We start from the raw sequence: 26,536 nt of genomic DNA, 5'->3' as shown, positions 1-26,536 counted from the left end.
CTGTAAGTTACCATGGCTAAAAGTTACAGAGTAATCTCCTATTTTGTAAGAATCACTAGTTCTACCATAATGTAAACCATAAGATTTATCATAACGTTGTGATTTAGGACGTTCAAAAAAATTTACAAATGTTGAATTTAATTCATCATCTTCATTTTCACCACTAGTGTATGAGGTTTCTGCATTTTTATAATCAGCTAGTTGTAAGTTACACGATGTATATTTTTCTATTTTTGTACTGAGTGGTTCAGTTATTGGTTTAAATGTTTCACGGAAATAGTTCTGAATCTATAATACCACGTTTCATTTCCATTATTTTTCGTTTAATATATTTTTTTTTTTGATATTATTAATTTTTTCAGCAAAACCTTTTCTTTGTTCATAGTAAATAATAAACTCAATATTACTGTATCGTATGACCACTGGTAAGACTATGTAGATAATAACAATGTTACATTATATATATATATATATTATATATAATTATTTTATTTTAATAAACGTATGAAAACCACATCTATATCTTCCTTCATTCATTTCTCGAGTTTTATCAATAACCATAAACCCATAATCACTTTGATTCCAACATAAATGAGAAATTTTCCGAAATTTTCCGAAATTCTGAGAAATCCATATCTGTCGACGAATGATCATTGAATATATGACGTAAATTCATACCATCTTGTTTCAGAATTATTAAAAAGTTTGAGTTATCTCTTACCAACTGTTTTGGTATTTTAGAATATGTTTGTGCTAAATAAAATACAGAGCTAGCACCTGAATGTCTACAGATGCTAAAGTATTCTCTAATAACAGACTGTGAATCACATATTACATCATCAAAAATTATAATAGAATTTTTCTTGGTTAAGTTTGGTTTTATAACTTTATCTGCGTTTGTAAATATGAACAAATTAGCACCTTGTATATCATCCATTATTTTTTTTAACAAAACATATTTTTCTTGATTAGAGGTTTTAGAGTATAAATAGATATTTTCAAATCTTAACCCATTTTCATGTGTGATTAGATTGTACATTATATTTGTTTTACCCGATCCACTAGGACCAACTAATATAGCACGTATAGTATCAGGTAATAACGAACCATGTCTTGATGGTTTTTTTGATATTTGTACATCTACGTTTATTATTTCTAATTTATCTTTCTGTTCAATTAAATTCATTTTCTTATAAATACTCGAAGATTTTTATTTTATATTCAGTTATTGATGATGCGTTCAACTCGAAAGTGTAAATCGAAAAAGACTGGTAAAGGTATTGTAAACTCTCTTATAAATAGTCTTCCGTTTGAATCCCATGTTCCAGGTTATCAGTTTTGTGGGCCAGGTACGAAATTGAAAAAGAGACTAGATCGCGGTGACAAAGGAATAAACCCATTGGAAGCTGCTTGTCGTGATCACGATATTGTGTATGCAGCGAGTAAAAATTTAGACGATAGACATAAAGCTGATAAAGTGTTAGAAAATCGTGCCTGGGAAAGATTTAAAGCAAAAGACACTCCTAGAAAAGAGAAATTGGTAGCGTACGCGGTAACAAACGCGATGGAAGCTAAAAGAAAAATAGGAATGGGTTATAAAAAGAAACGTGCTACAAAAATAAAAAATCTCATGATAGCAGTAAAGAAAAAAAGAATGTCTAAGAAAAAAAATGGTAGCAAAAGACTGATTTTACCACCGAGACAAACAGGAGGTGTAATTCCCTTAATACCTATATTTGCGGGATTGTCAGCACTTGGTAGCTTAATGTCTGGAGGTGCTAGTGTGTATAATGCAATTCAAAATTCAAAAAGAAAAAAGGGTAGTGGTCTAAATTTAAACAAAAACAAGGTATGGAACCTGACAGACCACTTTCGTCAGAAGATATTATAAAATGTATAACTAAGTTGAAAATCAATCATTTCCGTGGAGTGTTTTCACGTGATAACTTACCTAAAAAACCGTATGTAAATGAATGTGGTATATTAAACTTGGACATATCTTCAGGCGATGGGAGCCATTGGGTAGCGTTTCATAAAAATAAAGATATAGTGATATATTTTGATAGCTTTGGTGATTTACCTCCACCAATTGAATTACAACGTTATTTTAAAAAGTTTAAAATAGTTTATAACTATTCTAACTATCAAGACTTCAATACATTCAACTGTGGGCATTTATGTCTTGAATTTTTACAATGCATGAATCTATTACACTTACTTTAACTGGAAAATCGACTGAATTGACTGCAAATTATTTTCCATCTCTAAACGTTTACGAGGATTCAGAAATAGCTTTGTTATCTTTGCAAACGTTCAATTCATTTCCAAATATTATAAATCCAATTAATAACCGACTGAAAATAGAAGTAATTCCTTCAAAGAAACATAACATAAAATATTGCATTTTTGAATTTAGTTTGAAAGATGGATGCTATGAAATAGAAGATATTAACAATTATATTGCAAAAGAGTTACTCCGAGTTAATAAAGACTATGGAACACAGATAACATGCAGTGTACGTATTGATCCTGTTGATTTTAGAACGTATATAAAATGCAATGGACTACTGAGGTTCGATATTCCATATAGTATAGCACCTGTTTTTGGGTTTAAAAAGATACAATGTGGACCGTTTCATGAAGATCGTCGATCGGATAAAGCGGCCAATTTAAACACGATTAATTCTATAAAAGTATTGTGTAATATAGCACATGGGTCATTCAATAACCAACTTCAAAGTCATTCGATATATGAGTTTTTCCCGATTGGGAGAACAGGAACAAAGGTTGTTCAATCTCCGTCAAACCTTATATATTACAGATTAAACAAAACAGATATTAATTCAATAACTGTTAAGTTAGTTGACCAAACCAATAACCCAATTGACGATTTTAACGAGACATTGACAGTTGTTCTACATATTAAACGCCACGAGCTTCATTATTAAATTTATATCTCAGATATTAGGATGTACGAGTCAGTCACTTTAAGTTTAACCGGGGACAAAACCATATTATCTGCAAATTATTTTCCGCCTATAAACCTTTACGAAGACTCAGAAATTGCTTTGTTATGTTTACAGTCATTTAATTCATTCCCAAATATTAATGAAAATAATAATACATTTTCTATAGAAATAGTTGACGATGAAAACAATAATGATATGATGCCTATGATGTGTCATATTAAATTGGAAGAGGGATGTTATGAAATTGAAGATATTAATCAACGAATTAAGAAGCAAATATATGTCTATAATAGTGAAAACTTAACCAAATTAAGATTCGAAATTTCGGTTGATCCTAATGATTTCAGATCGTATATAAAATGTAATGGGATACTACACTTTGAGATTCCATATAGTATGGCACCTGTATTCGGTTTTGAAAAAAGACAATATAAATCAGAGTATGCAATTCATCGATCGGAAAAAGCAGTAAATTTAAACACAATTAATTCTATAAAAGTATTGTGTAATATAGCTCAAGGATCATTCAGCAACCATCTTCAAAGTCATTCGATTTACGAGTTTTTCCCGAGTGGAAGGACAGGATCTAAAGTAATTCAGTCACCGCTAAATTTAGTATATTACAAATTGAATAAAACAAATATTGATTCGATAACCGTTCAGCTAGTTGATCAAGATCATAATCCGATTGATAATTTTGGTGAGGCATTGACAATCGTGTTACATATTAAACGTTACGGATCTTGATATGGGATTAAAATTCAATATAAATCCGCTACTTCGGATCAGTTCAACTAGTCATAAGACTAAAGTGGTATCGGTAACATAAAATAAAGTAAAAAAATTGACGTTGAAAAATAAAAAAATTTTGCAAGCTCTAGGTTATCAATTAAAACAGAATGCCTGAAAGTGATATTTTAGATATAAGTTCACGGTACGAGACGGATTCTAAAATAACGAAAATTGAATATCATTCATATACACCGTACACAACATCGTTTAATAATAATGATGAAATACGGATATCAGTACAGCAAACAGATGTTTATCCGTATCTACATGAGAGCTTTATTTATTTAGAAGGAATAATATCTGATCCTGATAAAGTGAAACTGTGTAATAATGGTTATTCATACCTCTTTGAACAAATTCGATTAGAAATAAATGGAATAGAAGTAGATAGCACACGTGTTCTTGGAATCACAAGCTCGCTGAAAGGATTCTTATCTTGTACACCAGATAACTATAATTGTTACGAAAATTCTGGCTGGAATTTTAAAAATGGATCACAAATAACAAACGATAAAGGTGAATTCAGTGCTTGCATTCCATTGAAATATTGGTTAGGTCTGTTTGAAGATTATAAAAAAATATTAGTAAATTCAAGATTGGAATTAATATTAACTCGAAGTCATACTGATTTAAATGCGTTAAGCCTTAAAAGTGATGTAGTTGCTGCTTTAGGTAAAGTTGTATTAAATAAAATAGTCTGGAAGGTTCCGCATATTACTGTTGATGATGAAGAAAGGTTAAAGTTATTGAAACTTGTAGAAAAAGAAAAAAGTTTGTTTATTCCTTTTAGATCTTTCGAAACTTTTGAATATCCTGAACTCGGAACTACTAAAAAAGTAGTATGGAACTTGAAAACCGCTTCAAAATTAGAAAAACCACGATTTATTATAATTGGATTACAAAAAGGTCGTAAAAATACAATAACAAAAGATTGTAGTATATTCGACCATTGTAGTCTAACGAACGTTAAAGTATTTCTAAACTCGATTGCATATCCGTATGATAATTTGAATTTAGATTTTTCAAAAAATAATTTTACATTATTATATGATATGTATACATCATTTCAAGAATCGTACTATGAAAAAAGTATACGGAACCCTATATTGAGTCCATCTACTTTTCTATCAAACGCACCCATCATAGTTATTGATACTTCAAAACAGAATGATTCGGCAACAGCCTCAGCAGTGGATGTTCAATTGGAAATTGAAGCATCGGAATCCCTTACAGGTGTAACTGCTTATTGTTTATTAATTCATGATCGTATTGTAGAATATGTACCTTTTACTAGAGAAGTAAGAAAACTTGTGTAATTTTATTTATAATAATAAAAAAAGTATATTAAATAATTTATGTTCTTTACTTGAAATAATTATTTCAGTTTACAACTAATTTTGGTAAAAAAAAAAAAAAAAAAAAAAAAAAAAAAAAATTGGTTTGTACACAGTAAATACTTTAATGTGAGGGGTTACCATAGGTGAACAATATATGTGTTACACGGAAAATCTGAGTTAACATAAAATTTTGTCTAAAAAATATTGAGCTTTTTCACGGTGGAGCATGTAGAAATGCCCCCTTGAACTAATGAAATCTCCCTGTAAAAAAGGTGTTTAGAACATACAAATACATACTACTGGTGTATATTATATTTTTTTCAATTCAAATCATAGCGACGTCGACAATAATTGTCCGTGTTCCCGAGGTGGGAAACTATTGCTCGTTAAATGGTTAAAATATCTTTATCTTTTTCACCCAACCACAGTAGTATAAATTTTCCACAGTAATGACATTTTTTAAATTTCGATAGCACATCCAATAATGCGTATGTATAATTTATACATTTTATACGATACCTTTGAGTACTCGCTAACACTTCAATAGTTGATATATTGTTATTGATAAAAATATTTTTACAAGAATAATCTCTACAGAAATATCTTACTACTTCAGTGTCACTGCCGAGCTCGCGATAAGTTACAGTTTCATAATACCAACAGATGTAATCGTTCTGTTTCATTTAATTTTTTTTCAAAATACAAAGTATGTAATAAATTTCATCATAAGTATAACAGAAAAAATTAGATCGTATTATATCAATTTCATTGAAACATCGAGAGGCATCCAATGCGATGGTAATCGGTATGTTTGTTATCCGTCTAATGATCACACCGTCGACTTCAAATCTATATTTATAGTATTCGGTTGAGGTTATCCAATCCAATTTAGAAGTAAAGAAATACCGAGCTGTTAAATTTTCGACGAGTTGTAAAATACGATTATCGAACTTGATACGGTCGAGGAAATTATAACATCCAACCCACCTAATCGGATTGTACAGACAACCCAAGAGTGACGCTAAAACACAAGAATCAGCAGATTGACTTTGGGTGATATCAGGTGAATGTGTTTCAGATCTATCATCGTCTTCGTTAACTTCCTCAATGTCTGAATCATCTCGACCACTGTTGTTCTCGAGTTCTTCTCGTGCGATAATTGCATCGTTTTCTGAACGAATCGTGTGAATTCTATTTCAACATAAGACACCAAAAATTAATTTAAAAAAAAAACTAAAAATAAAAAAATTGAAATAATTACACATCTTCGCCATGAATCGATATCAATTTCGCAAACGTTAAAATCTCATCTGACGTGTTGGATTTCTTAAAATTCTTTGTACTAATAAATCCATAAAAAGCAAAGTACACAAAAACGGATATACTGTTGGACATGTTAACTATACTGTTGAAACACTTGATATGGAAACACAAAACACATACATACCGAAGTGAAACGCAGAACAGAATGATGCGTAGTACGTAGTGGGTAGTTGTTATATATCCCTTTATCGGGTAATTGTTTCTCACCTCGGGAACACGGACTATTGCTGACTATTGCTGACGGACTATTGCTGTAAAAAAAAACATAAATTACCCACATGAAAATGAAAACGTTAAAAAAACATACCGTCGAACCGGATTTCGAACCCATGTCGAAATTTTTTTACAAAAAAATCCTTGTGACGTAATCCACCCAGCTCTACCTCCCTCGTATTTCTTCGGGTAGACTTCGTATAGGTATAGGTTTTCTAGAAAATAATAATATACCGAAAAACGCGCTATAATATAATGTATTTAGAATAACGATAAAAAATGTTGTACGGTGTGGGTGCTAGCTATTTTTTTTGCTTGAAACCAGTGTTCCGGCAGTTTTATCATTATCACATAGCAAGCATTTGAAGCAGCTGTTGTGGTAATTGTTCAAACGATCTTTTGGTGGTATACATTGTATATTAATCCACCGGCAACAATATGCACAGTGTATCCAACTAGTATTTATGTGTTTATTTTTAAGCTCTCCACAATAAAGACATATATCTGTCATTTTCTTAGAGTTTTGTATTACGTAATTTTTCATCATTAGTCTAAACTTTGTCGGATCAAAATATTTGTAAAATACTCCTTTATTAACTATAGTTTTTATATAATAAAGAATGTATACACCACAATCATATGTGTTTTTTTGCGATGGTACGTCTTTTTCGGTACACGGTATATGGGTCAGTGTTGGAAATTGTACGGTTTCTTTACCATCTTCGGAAATAAATTTACACGTGTTAGACACAACCGAAATTATAATGTTAAAATGATTATTGTTTTTATAGTACGGTTTCATGGTGTCCATTATCATGCAAGTTGATTTTGAATAATCTAAAAATGCAACTATCCAGTGATTCTCGTTGATGTTGATTGGCAATATCAGTAAGCTATATTTATCGACTGTTGTCATAGTTTCATTTGGAATTGTGTAGATTTTATTTTTCGAATTAAAAAAGTTTACAACCAATTCACATGATAACGATTTTATGTTTCTGTCGGTGTTCGCATAGATATCATTATACGTATACATATATCTATGATAAAATTACTCAACCATTTTTTGTGAGACAATGTATCGAAATCTTCAATAAATAAATAGTTTATAAATAAATTAGATCCTATTATAGTATCTCGATCACCGTAATACCTGCTATGTACTGACGTCCCGCTGAGACATCTAAACACGCATATACACGTAGATATGTATAAGTGACCCTGGGGCGTATGAATTCGCCAACCAATTCTATTGTGTAGGACATCAATAGTTATATCGAAGGCCAAACTTCTAGCCTTTCCAAAATATTACTATAGTAATTAGATATACGAAATATTAAATATGAAATCGTAGTATTGACAGGCGTATCTAGAGATATGATTAATGTCGTCGGGTTATGGAGATTACGTATCGCGAATAACCAGGATGTGGCCGACCGATCGCATGGGCGTGGGAAGCTGCGATATTAAAATAATACACGCGTACGCTTTTGCACGACTCGGCCATGGACACATACGTATCTTATCGATAGGAGAGGAAATGCAAAGAGTAGGACTATCTGGACTATATAGGAGAGCCCCGATTAGACCCAATTCAGACGTGAGCCACCAGAGTCAGAACAAGCACCTTCACGCCAGACACCAGTCCAATTTAATTATTCGGACTTAGAATATTTTACAACCAAATCATTTTGTGCAGTAAAAGTGTTTTATTTACATAGTAATCAAATAAATATCTAATAAATTAATCATAAATTAAGTTGTTATACTTATTACACCCAATCCATCTACCTCAACACCAGTCGTTTGTCCTCCTGTATGCTGGGACGCTACAAATTTGGCGCAGTCGGTAGGATTTTCCATCAACGGGAAGCTGAAAATTTTTTGTTTTCAACTTCACGGAGGCAACTCACCCAAGAGTCACGTTTGGAGGACTGATCACCTTCCAGCAACTCCGGGAAAAAGAGAATCTACGTAGCAAGCAGCTAAAGCAGTCAGGACAACAACAAGAGCAACAATGGAAGCAACTCAAGCAGTGACAGTATTGTGAGTTGTAATTTAAGTTTTGGGGTACTTATTTATGTAGGAATTTTAATTATAAGGCTCTGTCACGTCTCCTTTGGATCTGTTAGGACCATCGTATAAAATTTATTGTGAAGGTGTATATATATATATATTATCTACTTAAAGAAATAATATGGTAGGTAATGTATAAAAGTGTAGGAAAATTTTGAGAAATATATATATGTTATCTACTTAAAGAAATAATATGGTAGGTAATGTATAAAAGTGTAGGATAATTTTGAGTATATAAAGGGTATATGTACCGATAAAAGTGTTATAAAGAGAATAAATGAGTATAAAGTGAATTTAAATAAATGTTATATGAGAATAATTTTGTGGTATAAATTAATATGAAATGAATATAAGTGAAAATAAATGAGAATAATTTTGAGATATAAAAGTGAATATAATATAATTGAGAAAATAATAAAGAGTATATATATAATTGGAATTACGCGCGTAATGTCATATAATGCAATGTCATATAATAGATTGAATTGAAATAAAGAGATATTGAGTTAAAAAAATAATTGAGAGTTTATTAAATGGTAGTTAAACCATAGTTTTTGTGATTTTGAGAAATATTGATATAAATGGATAATTGAGTTTTAAAAAGAAGAAATAAATAAGTGAATAAATATTTGAAATAAATGTGCGCACATACATATATAAGTTGAATTAAAAGAGAAATACTAAAGAGTAAAATTGAATAAAGTGTAATTGAGAAAAGATATATAATAGAGTAGCTTAGGGGCCCTAGAATAAGCATTATATTAAATAAATTAGTGAGAAATAAATCGTAGTGAATATTGGAGTATTGGGTAATAAATATTATAGTTACTATTAGTAGGTAATTAATTTAAGAATTTCAAAATAAATATTTTGAACAGTTATAGAATTAATAATAAATAGTGGTTATTAAATAAATAGTGATAGAATAGTTAGCGAAATTAGAATACAATTTAGGTATTTAAATTTTAGGTACATAAAATAAATAATTTTACTAAATGAATAAAATATACATTGATGAATAAAAATTTGGGAGATACGTCAGAGAATCCGACAGGGAATTTAACGGAAATAAATAACGATAGTACTGCGGACATAGGCGTACAGGTAGGAGAGGCAAGCGGTGCTAGCGTAGTAGCTGCCGAAACAAATATAGTAAAAATCGAGGAGTTAATCGATTTGAATAAAACAATTGAATACCCGAGTCCACAATATTCTGACCAAGATAGGTATTTAAGAACAGCTAAGGGAATAGCTTGGGTAGATTTAATTGAAACACCGAGTAGTTTACCTAGAAGAGGAGGAACTCGATCTGATCCGGGGGTAGTACACACGGAATTAGTCGCAGAAAAACGAACCAGAAAAGTTAGTAACGCTACACTAGAAATGGAATTCGATAAAGCTACGTCCCTTATACCGATATGTACGGGCGCGAATAATGTCGCGGAATTTATTAATACGTGTGATATTGTTGTAAAAGCAGTAGATAAGGATAAATTAGACTTGTTAGTTAAAGTAATAAATTCGAAGTTAGCCGGAAATGCTTTAGAAGCATGTAAATACCGCGAGACTAGTACATGGAATAGTATAAAGTCAATTTTAAAGGGAGCTTTTGAACATAAGTCATCTGAGAGGACACTGACTTTAGGGTTACACTTTGCGCGTATGAAAGAAAACGAATGCGTCGCGGAGTACGCGAGTCGAATCGAAGAAATCTATTATAAATTATGTACAATTACAACAGAGAAATTAAATGAAGCCGAAGCCAAAATCTATAAAAGTCAACTTAAAAATCAGGCATTAATAATTTTTGTTAACGGGTTACCGAAACATTTAAATCTTGCACTAAAAGCTAGGGATCCAAAAACTTTAGAGGATGCTATGCAGGTAGCGAAAGACGAAGAAACCGAATATAACGCTAATTTAGATGTAGAAAAATTACGGAAAAACTTGGAAAGACAAGATTTAAACGGGAGAAATGTACTTGAAAATAAGTTTAGGAAACAAGGAAATGATAATAATAGTAACAAACAAAATTTTAATCGCGGAAATAATAGATACAATAATTATAACAACGGGTATAACGATTCTAATAGGCGAACTAATAATAACGTATATAATAATACATTCGATAAAAATTTTAATCGGAACGGATATAATAACGGAAGACAAAACCAGAGCAATTTTAATCAGCGTAATAATAATCAAAACAGGATATCACCAAATAACGCAGGATGTTATATCTGTGGCGGCACAAATCATTTCGCACGAGACTGTAGGCAGGCAGGTCAAAATCTGAGACAAAACATTAATATGAATAGACAACAAATTCCAAATTTCAATCCGCGTAGAAACAACAATAGTAATAATAACGTGGAACCACTGAGTTGCACCTATTGCAATAAAAGAGGACACGAAATTTCGAGTTGTTACACAAAACAGCGAAACGATAGGAATAACGCAAATTCGTCGGGAAACGCTCAGATGCCAACCTCGAGTGGGGTGAGATTGGTACATCAAATAATCGATTCAGAACCCTCACAGAGCGATGCTTACGCATTTCAACAGCTATAATTCAAAATCATATAATGTTACAATCACCTAGTTTTAATACAGAAAACGTTCAATTACTATTAGACACGGGTAGTGATTTAAATTTAATAAAAATAAATAAATTAGCTAACAACACGATAATAAATGAAAATGAGAAAATTTATCTAAAAGGCATAAACGAAAAAATAGTTCCTACAATTGGACGTACAATAATTACATTAATAATAGATAAAAACGAATTTAAAACTGACTTTTTTGTAGTAGATAAACAGTTTCCGGTCGATAAGGACGGAATACTAGGACAGAAATTTCTGATAGAAAATAACGCTATAATCGATATCGCAAATAGTACATTAACAATAAAAGATAAAAATGACTTTAACGAAAATAAAATATGTTTCACATTAAAACCGCGAACGGAAACGGTGGTTTGCATACCGATTGCAGATCCCGATATGGAAAATAAAAATATTTTAATAAATAAACAACAATTATCAGAGGATGTGTATTGCGCAAATATATATAATACGGTTAAAAATGGCAAGATTACAGTTAGTGTATTAAACATATCAGAAGTAGCACAGGAAGTGAAATTAGCGCAGATTAATAAAATATCATATGAATATGACGTGGATACAGATAATCACGAAATAAAAAATATAGTTCATGATAATGCACGCGTAGATAAAATAAAAAGTCTTATTAGGAGTGACCATTTAAATACAGAAGAACGCGAAACGATAATAAAAATTTGTGAGCAATATGCCGACATATTTTATTTAGAGAACGATTATTTAACTATGACAACAGCGGCAGAACACGTAATTAAATTACCTGTTGACCAAGCCCCAGTTCATCGAAAACCATATAGGCTACCGCATGCGCAGTTACCTATAATTGAGGCAGAACTTGCGAAAATGGAAGAAAACGATATCATAGAACGGAGTATGAGTCCGTTTAACGCACCACTCTTATTAGTGAAAAAGAAGGCAGACGCGTCGGGGAAGGAAAAATTTCGAGTAGTTATAGATTTCAGGGCATTAAATAATGTTACCTTAAACGAATTCCACCCTTTACCGAATATCACAGAGATTCTAGACCAACTAGGTCAATGTCAGCTTTTCACTCTACTCGACCTTCGAGCGGGATACCATCAGGTACCTTTAGCAAAAGATTCTAGAGAGCTTACGGCCTTTTCAACAGGTCAAGGTCATTACCATTTCAAGCGATTAGTGATGGGATTGGCGTCAGCACCCAGTACGTTCGCACGTATGATGGCAAACGTTTTATCGGGACTAATTGGAGTAAAGTGTTTAGTTTACTTAGATGACATAATAATATACGCGAAAAACTTAAGTGACCATAACAATAAATTAATTAGCGTATTCGAAAGATTACGTATACATAATCTAAAAATAGAACCAGACAAATGTGAATTTCTAAAACGAGAATGCCTGTTCCTAGGACATATAATTTCGGAACATGGAATTAAACCAGACCCAAAGAAAGTTACTGCAGTTCTAGATTTTCCAATACCAAAGAATGTAAAACAAATAAAAAGTTTTCTAGGACTTAGTGGATATTACCGGAAGTTTATAGAAAATTATAGTTCGATAGCTAGACCGATGACTAGGTTGTTAAAGAAAGATGTAAAGTTCGATTGGGACGATGATTGTCAACAAGCGTTTGATAAATTAAAAACATTACTTTGTTCAGAACCAATTTTGCAATACCCAGATTTTACGAAAGAATTTATACTTACGACCGACGCGAGTGGGAAAGCGCTAGGAGCAATATTATCACAGGGAAAGATAGGGAGCGATCTACCTATATCATACGCGTCTAGGACGTTGAGTCAGTCGGAAGCGAATTATTCAACAACGGAATTAGAATGTTTGGCAATTATATTTGGGGTTAAACATTTCAGACCATATCTCTACGGTAGAAAGTTCACGATTCTTACAGATCATCGACCATTATCTTGGTTGTTTAACTTAAAAGATCCTTTATCTAAATTAGCAAGGTGGAGAATCGAATTGGAACAATATACATATGAAATTAGGTATAAACCAGATGTACAAAACGCGAATGTAGACACGTTAAGTCGAATGTATAATATTAAAGAAATAAAAGATGAAAGTTACGCAAACTTTCTTGAAAAATCGGAAACTATGATAATAACCAATAGAAACGTGAAAGAGGTACACGGTGAACTAATAGAGTCACCAAATGAATACAATATAGTGTCAGAAATAGAAAAGTATTATAATTTTAGGTCAGGAATAAATTACGAACTAAAACAAAGATTCGGAAAGGATAAAACGCTAAAATCGAATAAGGATATCGGGGGCGTTGTAAAATTTAAAACGGACGATAGATATATAATATTTTTGATAACGAAAAGTAAACAAAAGCAATTAGCGACGTATGAAAATATGCATCTGGCATTATTGAATTTAAAATATTTCTGCGAAAAACATTCATTAACTAAGTTAGCTATGAACCAGTTAGGGCGGAAAGACGGTTTAGATTGGGCAAAAGTTCGATCTATGATACGATATGTATTTCGTAACACAAACATCGAGATAATAATCTGTACTAAATTAGAATACAGTAAGGAAGAAAAAATTAGTTATTTTTAAACAATTTCACGATTCTTTACTAGGAGGTCACGCAGGAATACATAGAACATATAAAAAAATTAAACGGCAATTTAACTGGCCAAATTTAAAACAGGAAGTAAAAGATTACATAAAAGGTTGTGCTTCATGTCAGGCGAATAAAACTACTAACAAACATCATAGAAGTCCCATGGTAATCACTACGAAAAGTTCTAAACCATTCGAAAAATTATTTATGGACATTGTAGGACCATTAATAGAAACTGAGTCAGGTTTCAAGTACATACTTACTTTTCAAGACGATTTGACAAAATATTCGTTGGGAGTCCCGTTACATGACCACACGGCGAATACGGTAGCGAAAGAATTTGTTACTAAGTTCGTATGCGTGCATGGAATACCTCAAACGATTTTAACAGATCAGGGCACTGATTTTCTTAGCAAAATCTTTTCCGAAGTATGTAAATTACTAAAGATTAACAAAATAAATACAAGTCCTTATCATCCACAAACCAACGGTAGTTTAGAAAGGTCACATAGAACTTTAGCCGAATATCTAAGACATTACGTAGATAAAGATTTAAATAATTGGGATCAGTTACTGGCTTACGCACTATTCGTATATAACTCGACAGAACACACCGCAACTAATTACCAACCGTATGCGTTGTTGTATGGAAGAGATTTAGATATACCAGTAAAATTAAAATGTAATCCATAACCTAGGTATAATTATGACGATTATGTATTCGATCTAAAACAGAAAATGCAAGATTCGCATAAAATCGCGAGAGAAAGATTAATACAAAAGAAAATAAAATCTAAAAATCATTATGATAAAAAGGTTCACAGTGAGGACTTAAGGATAAAAGATCTAATATTACTTAAAGATAAAACCCAAAAGAATAAATTGAGCGCGTTATGGAAAGGACCATATGAAATTCTAGAAGTACTAGATAGTGAAAACGTGGTAATAGCGCGAGGTAGACAGCGGGTCACCGTGCATAAGAACGATGTAAAGAAATACTATGAGACCATGGTATAAAGTAAATAAAAAAAAAATAGATAATTAAATATTGTATAAAGAAAAAGTAATAGACATAAGTAATAATAGAGTAGTACGCAATTAGCGAAATTAGATATAGATATAAGTAGTAAATAAGTGAAGAAATGGAATAATAATAAAAGAAGATATTTGCATAAATAAATAGGTATAAACCCAAAATAGTAATAAGAAAATGTACTATTATAGATTAATGATCGTAATGGCAGCCCACGGGGACTCAGACATTCCGGACGAGTCAAGTGTGCAAACTAAAATATATTATAAATACACGGCGGGTAACGTAGTTATCAAAAATGTGACGGAAACTCAACATAATGATATATTAATACCTTATATGTATGGACGGAGGTGTAACTTAAACAAGTTGCGAATTAAGTGTACTACGTCAAGTGGCGATGACATGGAAGTAGGAGTAAGAGATACCCAAGAATGATGGTGCTAGAAAGGAAGTGTGTATTGGTTATAATGAGTTTAGATGGTAAAGAGGATATGACCGTTATTGCTAATAACCTTTACTTAATGCACCACATATTGGATTTGGAACCGGTAATGGAAATACAGACTACAGAAGCAACAGAAGTGGCACAAGGGGGAACTGAAGTGAAGAAGAGATCCCTACCTGATAGTTTGAACTCTACCACCGCTACGAATAATATGAATGAAACAGCAAGGACAGAATCAATCATCAATTCGACATTATCAATAGCTGAAGCAACGAGATCAGTTAATGGAACGAGTTTGGTTAAGCAAGACAACGCGACGACCACTACTATGACGACACGAACGGATAATGCCACTAAACTTACGACCGATAATCCACCCACAACTAGAGTAAAGAGGGGGACCACGCAATATACGCCAAGTTTTATGATCAAGGTACCACAAAGAACCACGGACGCTGGGCAGAACAGTCACAAACATACTAAATTTTACGACGCATCTGATGATGAAATAATTAATAATTTGAATACGGAAGACAACGGTATCAATAACACGAATAGTATATTCGAAACTGTGTATACAGAGAAAGAAAAGAGCGATAAAAAGGCAAAAACTAATGGGAATATAAATCTTTTAAACTACATGGTCTACGTTTTAACAGGATCATTGTTAATGACGACTATATTATTAGCACTTTTTATTAAATGTAATTATAGATGTGTACATAAAAGTAGGTACAGATATATGGTACAAACGCTAAGTGAAGGTCAGGAAATGAGACAAACAGAATGCTGAATAAAATATGAAAGTAACACGAAAGATAGTGTTGGGGCCGGAAGCATATAATTGTTAATATGCGCACTCCGGACACCTTTGTTGCTCACCACTAACACCTAGGTCTTAAATATGCGAGGACTAGCTGGGTGTGTAGTGGTGTAATAGCTCGAACAGCAGTGGTCGGGATTGCCGGGCAAATACTGTCGAGCTACGTAGTGCGTGTTATGAATTGTGTGTATTTGTGTATGAATGTGTGTATGTATGTGGGTGTGTACAATAAAACAAGTGATAATAAAATGGTAACACGATTGCTGGTAAATGAGTTGCTGTATAATTCACAATAATAATAATAGTAACACAAGTATATAATAAAATCACAGCAACATCAAGGTACTCGTATAAATAATACTATAATATAATCAAGCCCTTATGGCTAAACAATATAAATATAGGTACAAATACAAATGTGCCGCCCTTATGGCTGACAAATTAAACTATAATATTGTGGCCCTTCTGGCCCAACAGAATAATCTATAATATAAGTACTCGGCCCTTATGGCACGACGCACGAACAACTCAAATAATAATATCAGTACAGCTCTAATAGCTGAAGCTCGTACAAAAGTAATCAATATAAGTATAAAATTACGTACGGCCCTTGTGGCACGACAGAACAATAGTGAATATATATATAGCCCTTATGGACAATAGCTAAATAAATATAATAAAAACAATAATTATAATAATATAAATATGCGGCCCTTTTGGCACGACAGAAAAATAATAAATAGGTGGCCTTCTGGCCTAACAATTGAATAATAATAATAATAGTAAAACTCACAGTTTGTGGAGCGCAGACTGGCCAGCCGCTGTCTAGCTATATAATTTTACATTAAAAAAAAACAAGGAATGATGTTTACACATAAATATAATAAGTTGGCGATTAGCACCGCGAAATTCACAATAATAATATATAGATGGCGATTAGCGCCCACGCACAATAATAATGTTTGACGATTTGCGTCTTACAATAAATATGAAACGTGGCGATTCGCACCCGCACAATTTATAATAAATTTTGGCTATTCGTGCCTTTTACCAAAAAAAGTAAAATCCGCGACGGTGTTTGCTCACGACGACGGACGGAGGAAGACAAAAGTCACGGCGGCCGTGTTAATTATATTATTCTTATTGCAGCCCGTGCGGCGGCGTACGATAACGAGCATAATCTACATATAGGCATTATATAACTCACAATACACAATTAAATAGGTATAAAAATAAAATATTATAATCACAACAGGTGATAGTGTGTGTGTGTTTGTGTCCAGCTATCCTCGCTGTCCGATGTTAATTAATTGAATGCTATTATGTTATACTTATAATTATGTTGCGGCGGCAACAGATAGTATAATATAAGAAATAAACTATAAATTAATCACGTAGCTAAATAAATTAATAAAGGAAGTAGAATTAGCAAATATTGATGGAGATGTACAATAGGTACGCTGTAGGAAGTAATTGATTAAGTAGAAAAAAAAAGTAATAAAGTAAATAAATAAATAAATAATAATGGCGGGAATATAGGAATTAATTAAGTTACTAAATATAAGGCATATGTATACTAACATGTACTAATAAGTATATTATTACGTAGGTTAACACTAGTGACAATGAGTCAAGGACAACTTCCGTATACCATAGAAGAATTTAAAAATCAAACAACAATGTTTTGCGAAAATCGAGGGGTAGTTAGAATCGAAGGGGCTATGTGGGAGTTCGTAACATATGTACCATTAGAAAATTACGATGCTAGGCATGATAAACTATATAATGAAATTATGTCAATGACCAGCCATTGCAAGGATACGCTGATGGAATATGAAATCTGTTCACGGTTTGATAATATATTGAAAACGATGTTCCAAGAAATCTCTATACAACGAGAGCAAATGTATGAATCTATAGGCAGATATGTGTCCGATAGCAAGGGGGAGTCGACTACGAAAGGTCATAGGACTAAGCGAGGTTTAGTAAACCTTATAGGATCGGCTATGAAAACGTTATTCGGAGTGTGCGATGACGACTGTACGAAGGAAACAACCGAACACATAGGTCAGATAGAACATAGTAATGAGCAGGGCTCGGAAGTTGTGGCAAATGCATATTTTTTTTGGTTTGTCCTAGAACACCCAAAGTAAGATACAAATATGTTTCACACTTATCTGATGTCATACACGAAATTTTATTTTGCCATTTTTTGCATATTTATGATTTTTATTGCTATTTTGCCATTTTAAGGTTTTTAGTGCTATTTTTGGTTATATTATCAGATAATTTGGAAAATAACCACATTTAGTTGAAAATAACGATTTTATTTGGTTATATTTTTAAAAATATTCAAATTATTGGAAATAAAGCGAATAATATTTCATGTTTTTACCGTTCTACAATTCATCGACGGTCCGATGTATTAATAGTTCGTGACGTCAGTGTTATTCCCTTATTGTATCATTGCAATAGATTATCAAAACAATTAAATACGATTACAGATATGTCTGTATGGTATATACTTTATCCTTTATAGTTTTAATTTTAGTACTCCCGATTCCGCCGTTGTCGAACCTTGTCGTCGTGAAATAAATCGTTAATCTAGATACGTATTTTAATATCAATTAAAAATGCCTAAAGAAAAAAAAACATTAAATCGCCTTCGTTTTTATGTTGATGAATTCGGTTCCGATATTTTTAAAATTGATTCGAGTATTTTATTTTGTAAAATTTGTGAAACAAAAGTAAATTCTGATAAAAAATATAACGTGTCTCAACATTTAAAAACATTTAATAATCCAGTGTAATTCCCAGGGTAAATATATGAATTAATTTAATTATAAGCACACATAATTAAATAATTTAACATGTTTGTTAACAGTTTTAATTCAACCAGTCCAGCCAGTCTCTGAACCGTCAATGAACATAAACGTTTTATAAAACAGTATAATAAATAATAATTATGTAACAGTATATTCATTTTTTTTTGTAATAAATTTATAATTATAATTTTTTCAAGTTAAATGCATATTTTTTGATTTTTCATGCTATTTATAGCGCATATTTTGGAGTTTTTTAGTGCTTATTAAGGAGCTAAAAATTACCATTTTTAGTGCCACAACTTCCGAGCCCTGGTAATGAGAATATGATCCATATACTTAAAAATCAAACGACAGTAGTAAAATCAGCCATAATAGGTGTAAGTACGGCTGCCGTCGAAATAAATAAATTATATGGGGAATTGGAAGAAAAACAAGGGATGTTATATAAAAAGATTAGCGAATTAGCAAACAATACACACACACTAGAAACTCTGATTCTCACGAATAGAATACACAGTATTTTCACGGCATTACTAACACAATACGCATACGAAACCACCACGATCAGTGCGATTATAAACGCAGCTAGAACGGGGGTACTTCATCCGTCGCTTATAACGCCACGGGAACTTGCAAAACATCTAACTGAAATTAAGTTAGTTTTACCACTCAATTTTAATTTACCAATGGGTACAAAACCGAGCGAGATATATGAACTAAGCAAAATTACTAAAATGGCAGTTTTTTATAGCGGTAATCAAATAGTTTTTCTAATTAGAATACCTTTGATCACGGAAATAGAATTAACATTATACAGGATTTTACCTATACCACACCCGATAGAAACACAATTAAACGGAAATATAGATTATAAACACAGTATCATTCTAAAACCAGAATTCCAATACATCGGTATTACTAGAAATCGTAGGCAATACACCACGTTTACGGAAACGCAATTACTTCAATGTAAGGAAACCGAAGTTTTTACAATTTGTCCAGAATTTCAACCTATTCAACATGAGTCGGAAAACCAACCATGTGAAATAACGTTATTTAAAAATCCGGATACTCTACCAAGCTCATGCGAGGCAGGTATTATCATATTATCTAAAAATATATTTCATAAATTAAAATATGCAAATGCATGGATCTATACAACTAGTGGGGAAACCTTAACAATAACATGCCAAGGAAATAGAGAACCATATATAGTAAAGCTAAAACATCAGGCGTTAATCAAACTAAATCAAGACTGTAGGGCATATGCCGAAGATATCATATTGAATCCAACGAGAGACATTAAATCTAAATACTACGTTAACTTTATACCACGAGTAGGGGAAGGGAAGTTGGTAGCAACGCTTCCTAGGCAAATTAAAAACTTGAATCTACCTAATATAAAGACCAGACATGATTCACATAAATTAGATAACGTAAATGATTTAATACATTCTTTAGACAACGTACAAAGTATGATCGATGACGAAATATTTAGGCAATCGGGACATGTGACCGATAATGAAAATAATAATTACCTGATATATATAATAATAGGATTGATGACCTTTGCGACAATACTATTGTTATTTATATATATAACGTATAAGTGTAGATTAAACACTTGGGAACCGATTAAACCACGATATAATATAACTCCACACCCTATACCAACAAGTCGAAGTACATTTTATGTTGATACACCGATAATTGCGGAAGAAAGACCTAAAAGTCCACTACTGGGGGATACACCGGACAGATTGTCCTTATCTCCACCAAGAATAAAAGATTAAATTACTGTAAGGGAAATGTAAAATAATTAATATTAGAAAGTAATAAAATTAAAAAAAAAAAAATATAAAAATAATAATTAAGTATAATTCGTAAATAAGATATAAGTATAATATAATAAAGTATAGTATAAAATAGGGGGTAAAAATAGATTTAAAACTATACATATTAAAAATAATGACCTATTAACTTAATCAACAGAAAAGAAACACACAAGTTTGTCATCATGGATTTTGAATTTTCGATGATAAATAGGACTGATATGGTTCTGATATCCGGGGCCATATCCAATAGTTTGGACAGATACAAAATAAGGAAATTGGAAGGAAGACCGTTAATACTACCAACCAACACGGAGGTCAGACCTATATTGGACCGAGAGGTTGTGGTAGTAAGAAAAGAAATTAAACGTATTTTTAGATGTAAAGAAGTGTTGAGAGATACTTGCTTAGGACAGTTAGAGTTAAGTTTAAACACAGAATTAAATAATTTAGATAAGGAATATATAGAGGAATATTTAGCACATGGAGATAAAATTAATATAATCGTACTATGGAACGGACATTCGGATGTAAGAGTATTACATAAATTAAAAATAGACCAGGTTCCGGTTCTTAACATTACTTGTTACGACACGAGGTTCGACCAAAATTTCAGTATAAGGTTAGAAAAACTAGCAAATAAAGAGATAGTATTCGAAACCGATATCGGAAAGTTCGACAAAATAGGGAGATTACTGAACCTCCAAGAAACGCATGATGTAGTTTGTAAAAAGACGCATAATATAACACATGCCCATGATCCTCGGACTGATGTACAATTTACAAAATGTATATTTGACCACGTAATAAGAAAAATGGGGTATGATAATTTAATTAAACATTTTAGATAACTATAGGTAGAGAATAGAAAACTATGGATGGACCGCTACGACTTGAGACCTATGCAAAAGAGTCGTAACGGATATGTCCATAGGTTGGAATAGATAAAGAACACCGGAAAAACCGGATAGTACCTATAAACTAAAATATATATATATACACTTAAAACAAATAGAATGTATGGTTAAGGGAATTAAATTAAAGGGATAAGTTAGTTAGAGGAACTTTATTAATATTGTTATAAAAAAAAAAAAAAAAAAAATGAATGAAAAAAAAAATAATGTAAACTATGGTTATGAGAAAATATTATTATTAGTATTATAGGACAATTATGTTAATCAAATAAATAAACAATTAATGGAATATACATGTACTACTAACACAATCTTTATTATTATATAAGTACAAACAAAAAAAAAAAAAAAATATATTATTAATATAACTATTAACCAAAAATATATCATATTATAGCATAATTTTTGATACCCGGCATTGGTGTATTTTTAAAATGATCTATAAATTTTGGTAAACCATTGTGGCTGTAGAGTGTAGACTGATATTCAAGCCAAAAAATGTACATCAAAGGGTTGTAAATACGTTTTATGATTATTTTTAATTACAAAAAATGTATATCAAAAATATAATTATTTATAATTCATTTCGATATCGTTTATTTTCTCTGAAGTTGTTAGATTTCTTCGCAATTCTTCTTTCTTATCATCAGTTCTTCTCTAGTAAAAGGTACATATTCTACAATACGATCATGAATTAATAAACAATAAGCAGTTACACCTGTAAGGGATTCCGATGCTTCAATTTCCAATTGAACATCCACTGCTGAGGCTGTTGCCGAATCATTCTGTTTTGAAGTATCAATAACTATGATGGGTGCGTTTGATAGAAAAGTAGATGGACTCAATATAGGGTTCCGTATACTTTTTTCATAGTACGATTCTTGAAATGATGTATACATATCATATAATAATGTAAAATTATTTTTTGAAAAATCTAAATTCAAATTATCATACGGATATGCAATCGAGTTTAGAAATACTTTAACGTTCGTTAGACTACAATGGTCGAATATACTACAATCTTTTGTTATTGTATTTTTACGACCTTTTTGTAATCCAATTATAATAAATCGTGGTTTTTCTAATTTTGAAGCGGTTTTCAAGTTCCATACTACTTTTTTAGTAGTTCCGAGTTCAGGATATTCAAAAGTTTCGAAAGATCTAAAAGGAATAAACAAACTTTTTTCTTTTTCTACAAGTTTCAATAACTTTAACCTTTCTTCATCATCAACAGTAATATGCGGAACCTTCCAGACTATTTTATTTAATACAACTTTACCTAAAGCAGCAACTACATCACTTTTAAGGCTTAACGCATTTAAATCAGTATGACTTCGAGTTAATATTAATTCCAATCTTGAATTTACTAATATTTTTTTATAATCTTCAAACAGACCTAACCAATATTTCAATGGAATGCAAGCACTGAATTCACCTTTATCGTTTGTTATTTGTGATCCATTTTTAAAATTCCAGCCAGAATTTTCGTAACAATTATAGTTATCTGGTGTACAAGATAAGAATCCTTTCAGCGAGCTTGTGATTCCAAGAACACGTGTGCTATCTACTTCTATTCCATTTATTTCTAATCGAATTTGTTCAAAGAGGTATGAATAACCATTATTACACAGTTTCACTTTATCAGGATCAGATATTATTCCTTCTAAATAAATAAAGCTCTCATGTAGATACGGATAAACATCTGTTTGCTGTACTGATATCCGTATTTCATCATTATTATTAAACGATGTTGTGTACGGTGTATATGAATGATATTCAATTTTCGTTATTTTAGAATCCGTCTCGTACCGTGAACTTATATCTAAAATATCACTTTCAGGCATTCTGTTTTAATTGATAACCTAGAGCTTGCAAAATTTTTTTATTTTTCAACGTCAATTTTTTTACTTTATTTTATGTTACCGATACCACTTTAGTCTTATGACTAGTTGAACTGATCCGAAGTAGCGGATTTATATTGAATTTTAATCCCATATCAAGATCCGTAACGTTTAATATGTAACACGATTGTCAATGCCTCACCAAAATTATCAATCGGATTATGATCTTGATCAACTAGCTGAACGGTTATCGAATCAATATTTGTTTTATTCAATTTGTAATATACTAAATTTAGCGGTGACTGAATTACTTTAGATCCTGTCCTTCCACTCGGGAAAAACTCGTAAATCGAATGACTTTGAAGATGGTTGCTGAATGATCCTTGAGCTATATTACACAATACTTTTATAGAATTAATTGTGTTTAAATTTACTGCTTTTTCCGATCGATGAATTGCATACTCTGATTTATATTGTCTTTTTTCAAAACCGAATACAGGTGCCATACTATATGGAATCTCAAAGTGTAGTATCCCATTACATTTTATATACGATCTGAAATCATTAGGATCAACCGAAATTTCGAATCTTAATTTGGTTAAGTTTTCACTATTATAGACATATATTTGCTTCTTAATTCGTTGATTAATATCTTCAATTTCATAACATCCCTCTTCCAATTTAATATGACACATCATAGGCATCATATCATTATTGTTTTCATCGTCAACTATTTCTATAGAAAATGTATTATTATTTTCATTAATATTTGGGAATGAATTAAATGACTGTAAACATAACAAAGCAATTTCTGAGTCTTCGTAAAGGTTTATAGGCGGAAAATAATTTGCAGATAATATGGTTTTGTCCACGGTTAAACTTAAAGTGACTGACTCGTACATCCTAATATCTGAGATATAAATTTAATAATGAAGCTCGTGGCGTTTAATATGCAGAACAACTGTCAATGTCTCATTAAAGTTATCGATCGGATTATTGTTTTGATCAACTAACTGCAAACTTATTGAATTAATGTCTGTTTTGTTTAATCTGTAATATATCAAATTTGGTGGTGAATGAACTACTTTCGATACAGTTCTTCCACTAGGGAAAAACTCATATATTGAATGACTTTGAAGTTGGTTGTTGAATGACCCATGTGCTATATTACACATTACTTTTATAGAGTTAATTGTGTTTAAATTAGCAGCTTTTCTCGAGCGAAGATCTTCATGTAATGGTCCATAGGTCCTCTTTTCAAATCCAAAAACAGATGCTATACTATTGTTCATAGTGCCTACCCGACTTTCCATTTATAAATATTAAATATTCAGGGATATTTTTTTTATATAGTGTATAATTTGCATTTCATATTAAAAATAACTTGTGTAGTTGTGTGTGAATAGACAAATAATGGACATTAATTCATTACTAAATTATCTAAGGAAATAAACACATTAGTTATCAATAATTTTACTAGAGTATGAACAAATTTCCGTAGTGCAAGTTATTGCAGGATTTGGGTAAGGTCATAACTAATAAAAAATATTAACACTTAACATGTCCACTACCCTAGATAAATTAATAAAAATTAAATGAACATTAAACATACTTTATATGTATTATCTACTCTAGATTGCAACATATTTTTAGGGCTATGGATGTTTTAAAAAATTATTCAATTTTACACTTATTTTTGAAATTATGTTAATTTTTAATTAATATTTTATGATATAAAAATCTTTTAATATTACGTAAAACTGGCACTACCGTATTCAAAAAAAATTTTCAATTTACCAATTTAGGTTAATAAAAACTCCATAGCCCTAATTATAGAAAATAGTAAATCAATAACTTAACTTAACTTAATTATTTAAACATAAAATTAACAATTAATGTGACAATCAACAAATGTTACAAATATAGAAGTAGTTGCGGTCTTGATGCTACGCTGTTTTCTTTTTTCATCTGAATGAAACTGAAAAAAAAACATTAAGTTATTTATAGAAATGATTTATTGTATAAAAAAATTGTTTATTCATACTTATTAAGTTATCAGTTGAGATGTACTATGCTGTGACTAACCACAATAACAAATTGTATTTGTTCATCCAATCTTGTTATAAATATTTGAATTAAAAGTTAGTACTACAAATTGCAATTGAAATTTGAAAGAAAACAAAATTAATTTTCTAAAATATAAGCAAAAATTATGATAAATATCAAATTATTTATTTTATAAAAAAAATTCATACTTACATAATAATTTGTTTAGATTGTTTAAAGATTAAAATATAATATGTAAAGAAATATGGATATTTTATTCTTTTATTCCATATTAATTTATAGTCATCGGATACCAGTAGCAAGCAATGTAAATTTGCATTAATTGCTGGTCAAATTAAACTTTCTAGTCATATAGTTCATTGTATTTTTTGATTAATCATATAAACTCTACTAATTGCCACTGAAATAAAATTAAAATATTTGAACCATGGTTATTATTTGTCAATAATATGTATAAATCATTTAATAAAAAAATAAATAAAATTCTAATATATTAAATTTGGATTGAACTTACCAATAAATTATACAAATAAGGTGTCGGCAAAGTACGAAATCTGATTCCCAAATACCTTATAATATTACTGATTGGAAAGAGGTATATTTTTAATTAAATTCAAATTTGTTAACCAAAATACAACATTAAAACACGATCAAAAAATATAACAGGTATGCATCACGAATTAAGATACGTATTATTATTCGTGGTATGGTATGCATTGGAATAATTGGCTTAACCTTTAAATTTATATTTTAAATAATACACATAACGACATAACATAGTATTTACTTAAAACGTTTTCTTTGGTTAAACAGTCAAAGAATAGTAATTAATTTATAATTAATA

The 26,536-nt window shown here is 31.0% G+C and overlaps 5 protein-coding genes and 2 pseudogenes across 5 annotated transcripts; 5 read left to right on the top strand and 2 right to left on the bottom strand.

Annotated features, from left to right (window-relative positions):
• Positions 1–533: 533 nt before the first annotated feature.
• Positions 534–1,186, bottom strand: LOC149063303 (uncharacterized; annotated as a pseudogene).
• Positions 1,187–1,234: 48 nt separating this feature from the next.
• Positions 1,235–1,891, top strand: LOC149063302 (uncharacterized). The gene has a single exon (XM_089215607.1). It carries the CDS (start codon positions 1,235–1,237, stop codon positions 1,889–1,891), a length of 657 nt encoding a protein of 218 aa, XP_089071733.1.
• A 304-nt stretch (positions 1,892–2,195) lies between these two features.
• LOC149063301 (uncharacterized) lies at positions 2,196–2,948 on the top strand. Its single transcript, XM_089217263.1, has one exon. It carries the CDS (start codon positions 2,196–2,198, stop codon positions 2,946–2,948), a length of 753 nt encoding a protein of 250 aa, XP_089073389.1.
• A 21-nt stretch (positions 2,949–2,969) lies between these two features.
• LOC149063300 (uncharacterized) lies at positions 2,970–3,716 on the top strand. Its single transcript, XM_089217675.1, has one exon. The coding sequence runs from the start codon at positions 2,970–2,972 to the stop codon at positions 3,714–3,716; it is 747 nt and encodes a 248-aa protein (XP_089073801.1).
• Positions 3,717–17,900: 14,184 nt separating this feature from the next.
• Positions 17,901–20,212, top strand: LOC149063299 (uncharacterized; annotated as a pseudogene).
• Positions 20,213–21,037: 825 nt separating this feature from the next.
• On the top strand, positions 21,038–21,846 carry LOC149063298 (uncharacterized). Its single transcript, XM_089216875.1, has one exon. It carries the CDS (start codon positions 21,056–21,058, stop codon positions 21,719–21,721), a length of 666 nt encoding a protein of 221 aa, XP_089073001.1. The 5' UTR covers positions 21,038–21,055; the 3' UTR covers positions 21,722–21,846.
• Positions 21,847–23,780: 1,934 nt separating this feature from the next.
• Positions 23,781–24,527, bottom strand: LOC149063297 (uncharacterized). Its single transcript, XM_089217678.1, has one exon. The coding sequence runs from the start codon at positions 24,525–24,527 to the stop codon at positions 23,781–23,783; it is 747 nt and encodes a 248-aa protein (XP_089073804.1).
• Between the last annotated feature and the right edge of the window lie 2,009 nt (positions 24,528–26,536).

The sequence above is a fragment of the Diuraphis noxia genome, unplaced genomic scaffold (genome assembly GCF_037042655.1).
Source record: "Diuraphis noxia isolate RWA-SAM2 unplaced genomic scaffold, SU_Dnox_SAM2 contig0001, whole genome shotgun sequence".
In the NCBI taxonomy this organism is placed as follows: Eukaryota; Metazoa; Arthropoda; class Insecta; order Hemiptera; family Aphididae; genus Diuraphis; species Diuraphis noxia.
Note: the sequence above shows the minus strand (reverse complement) of the source record. Positions and strands in the feature narration are given on the sequence as shown.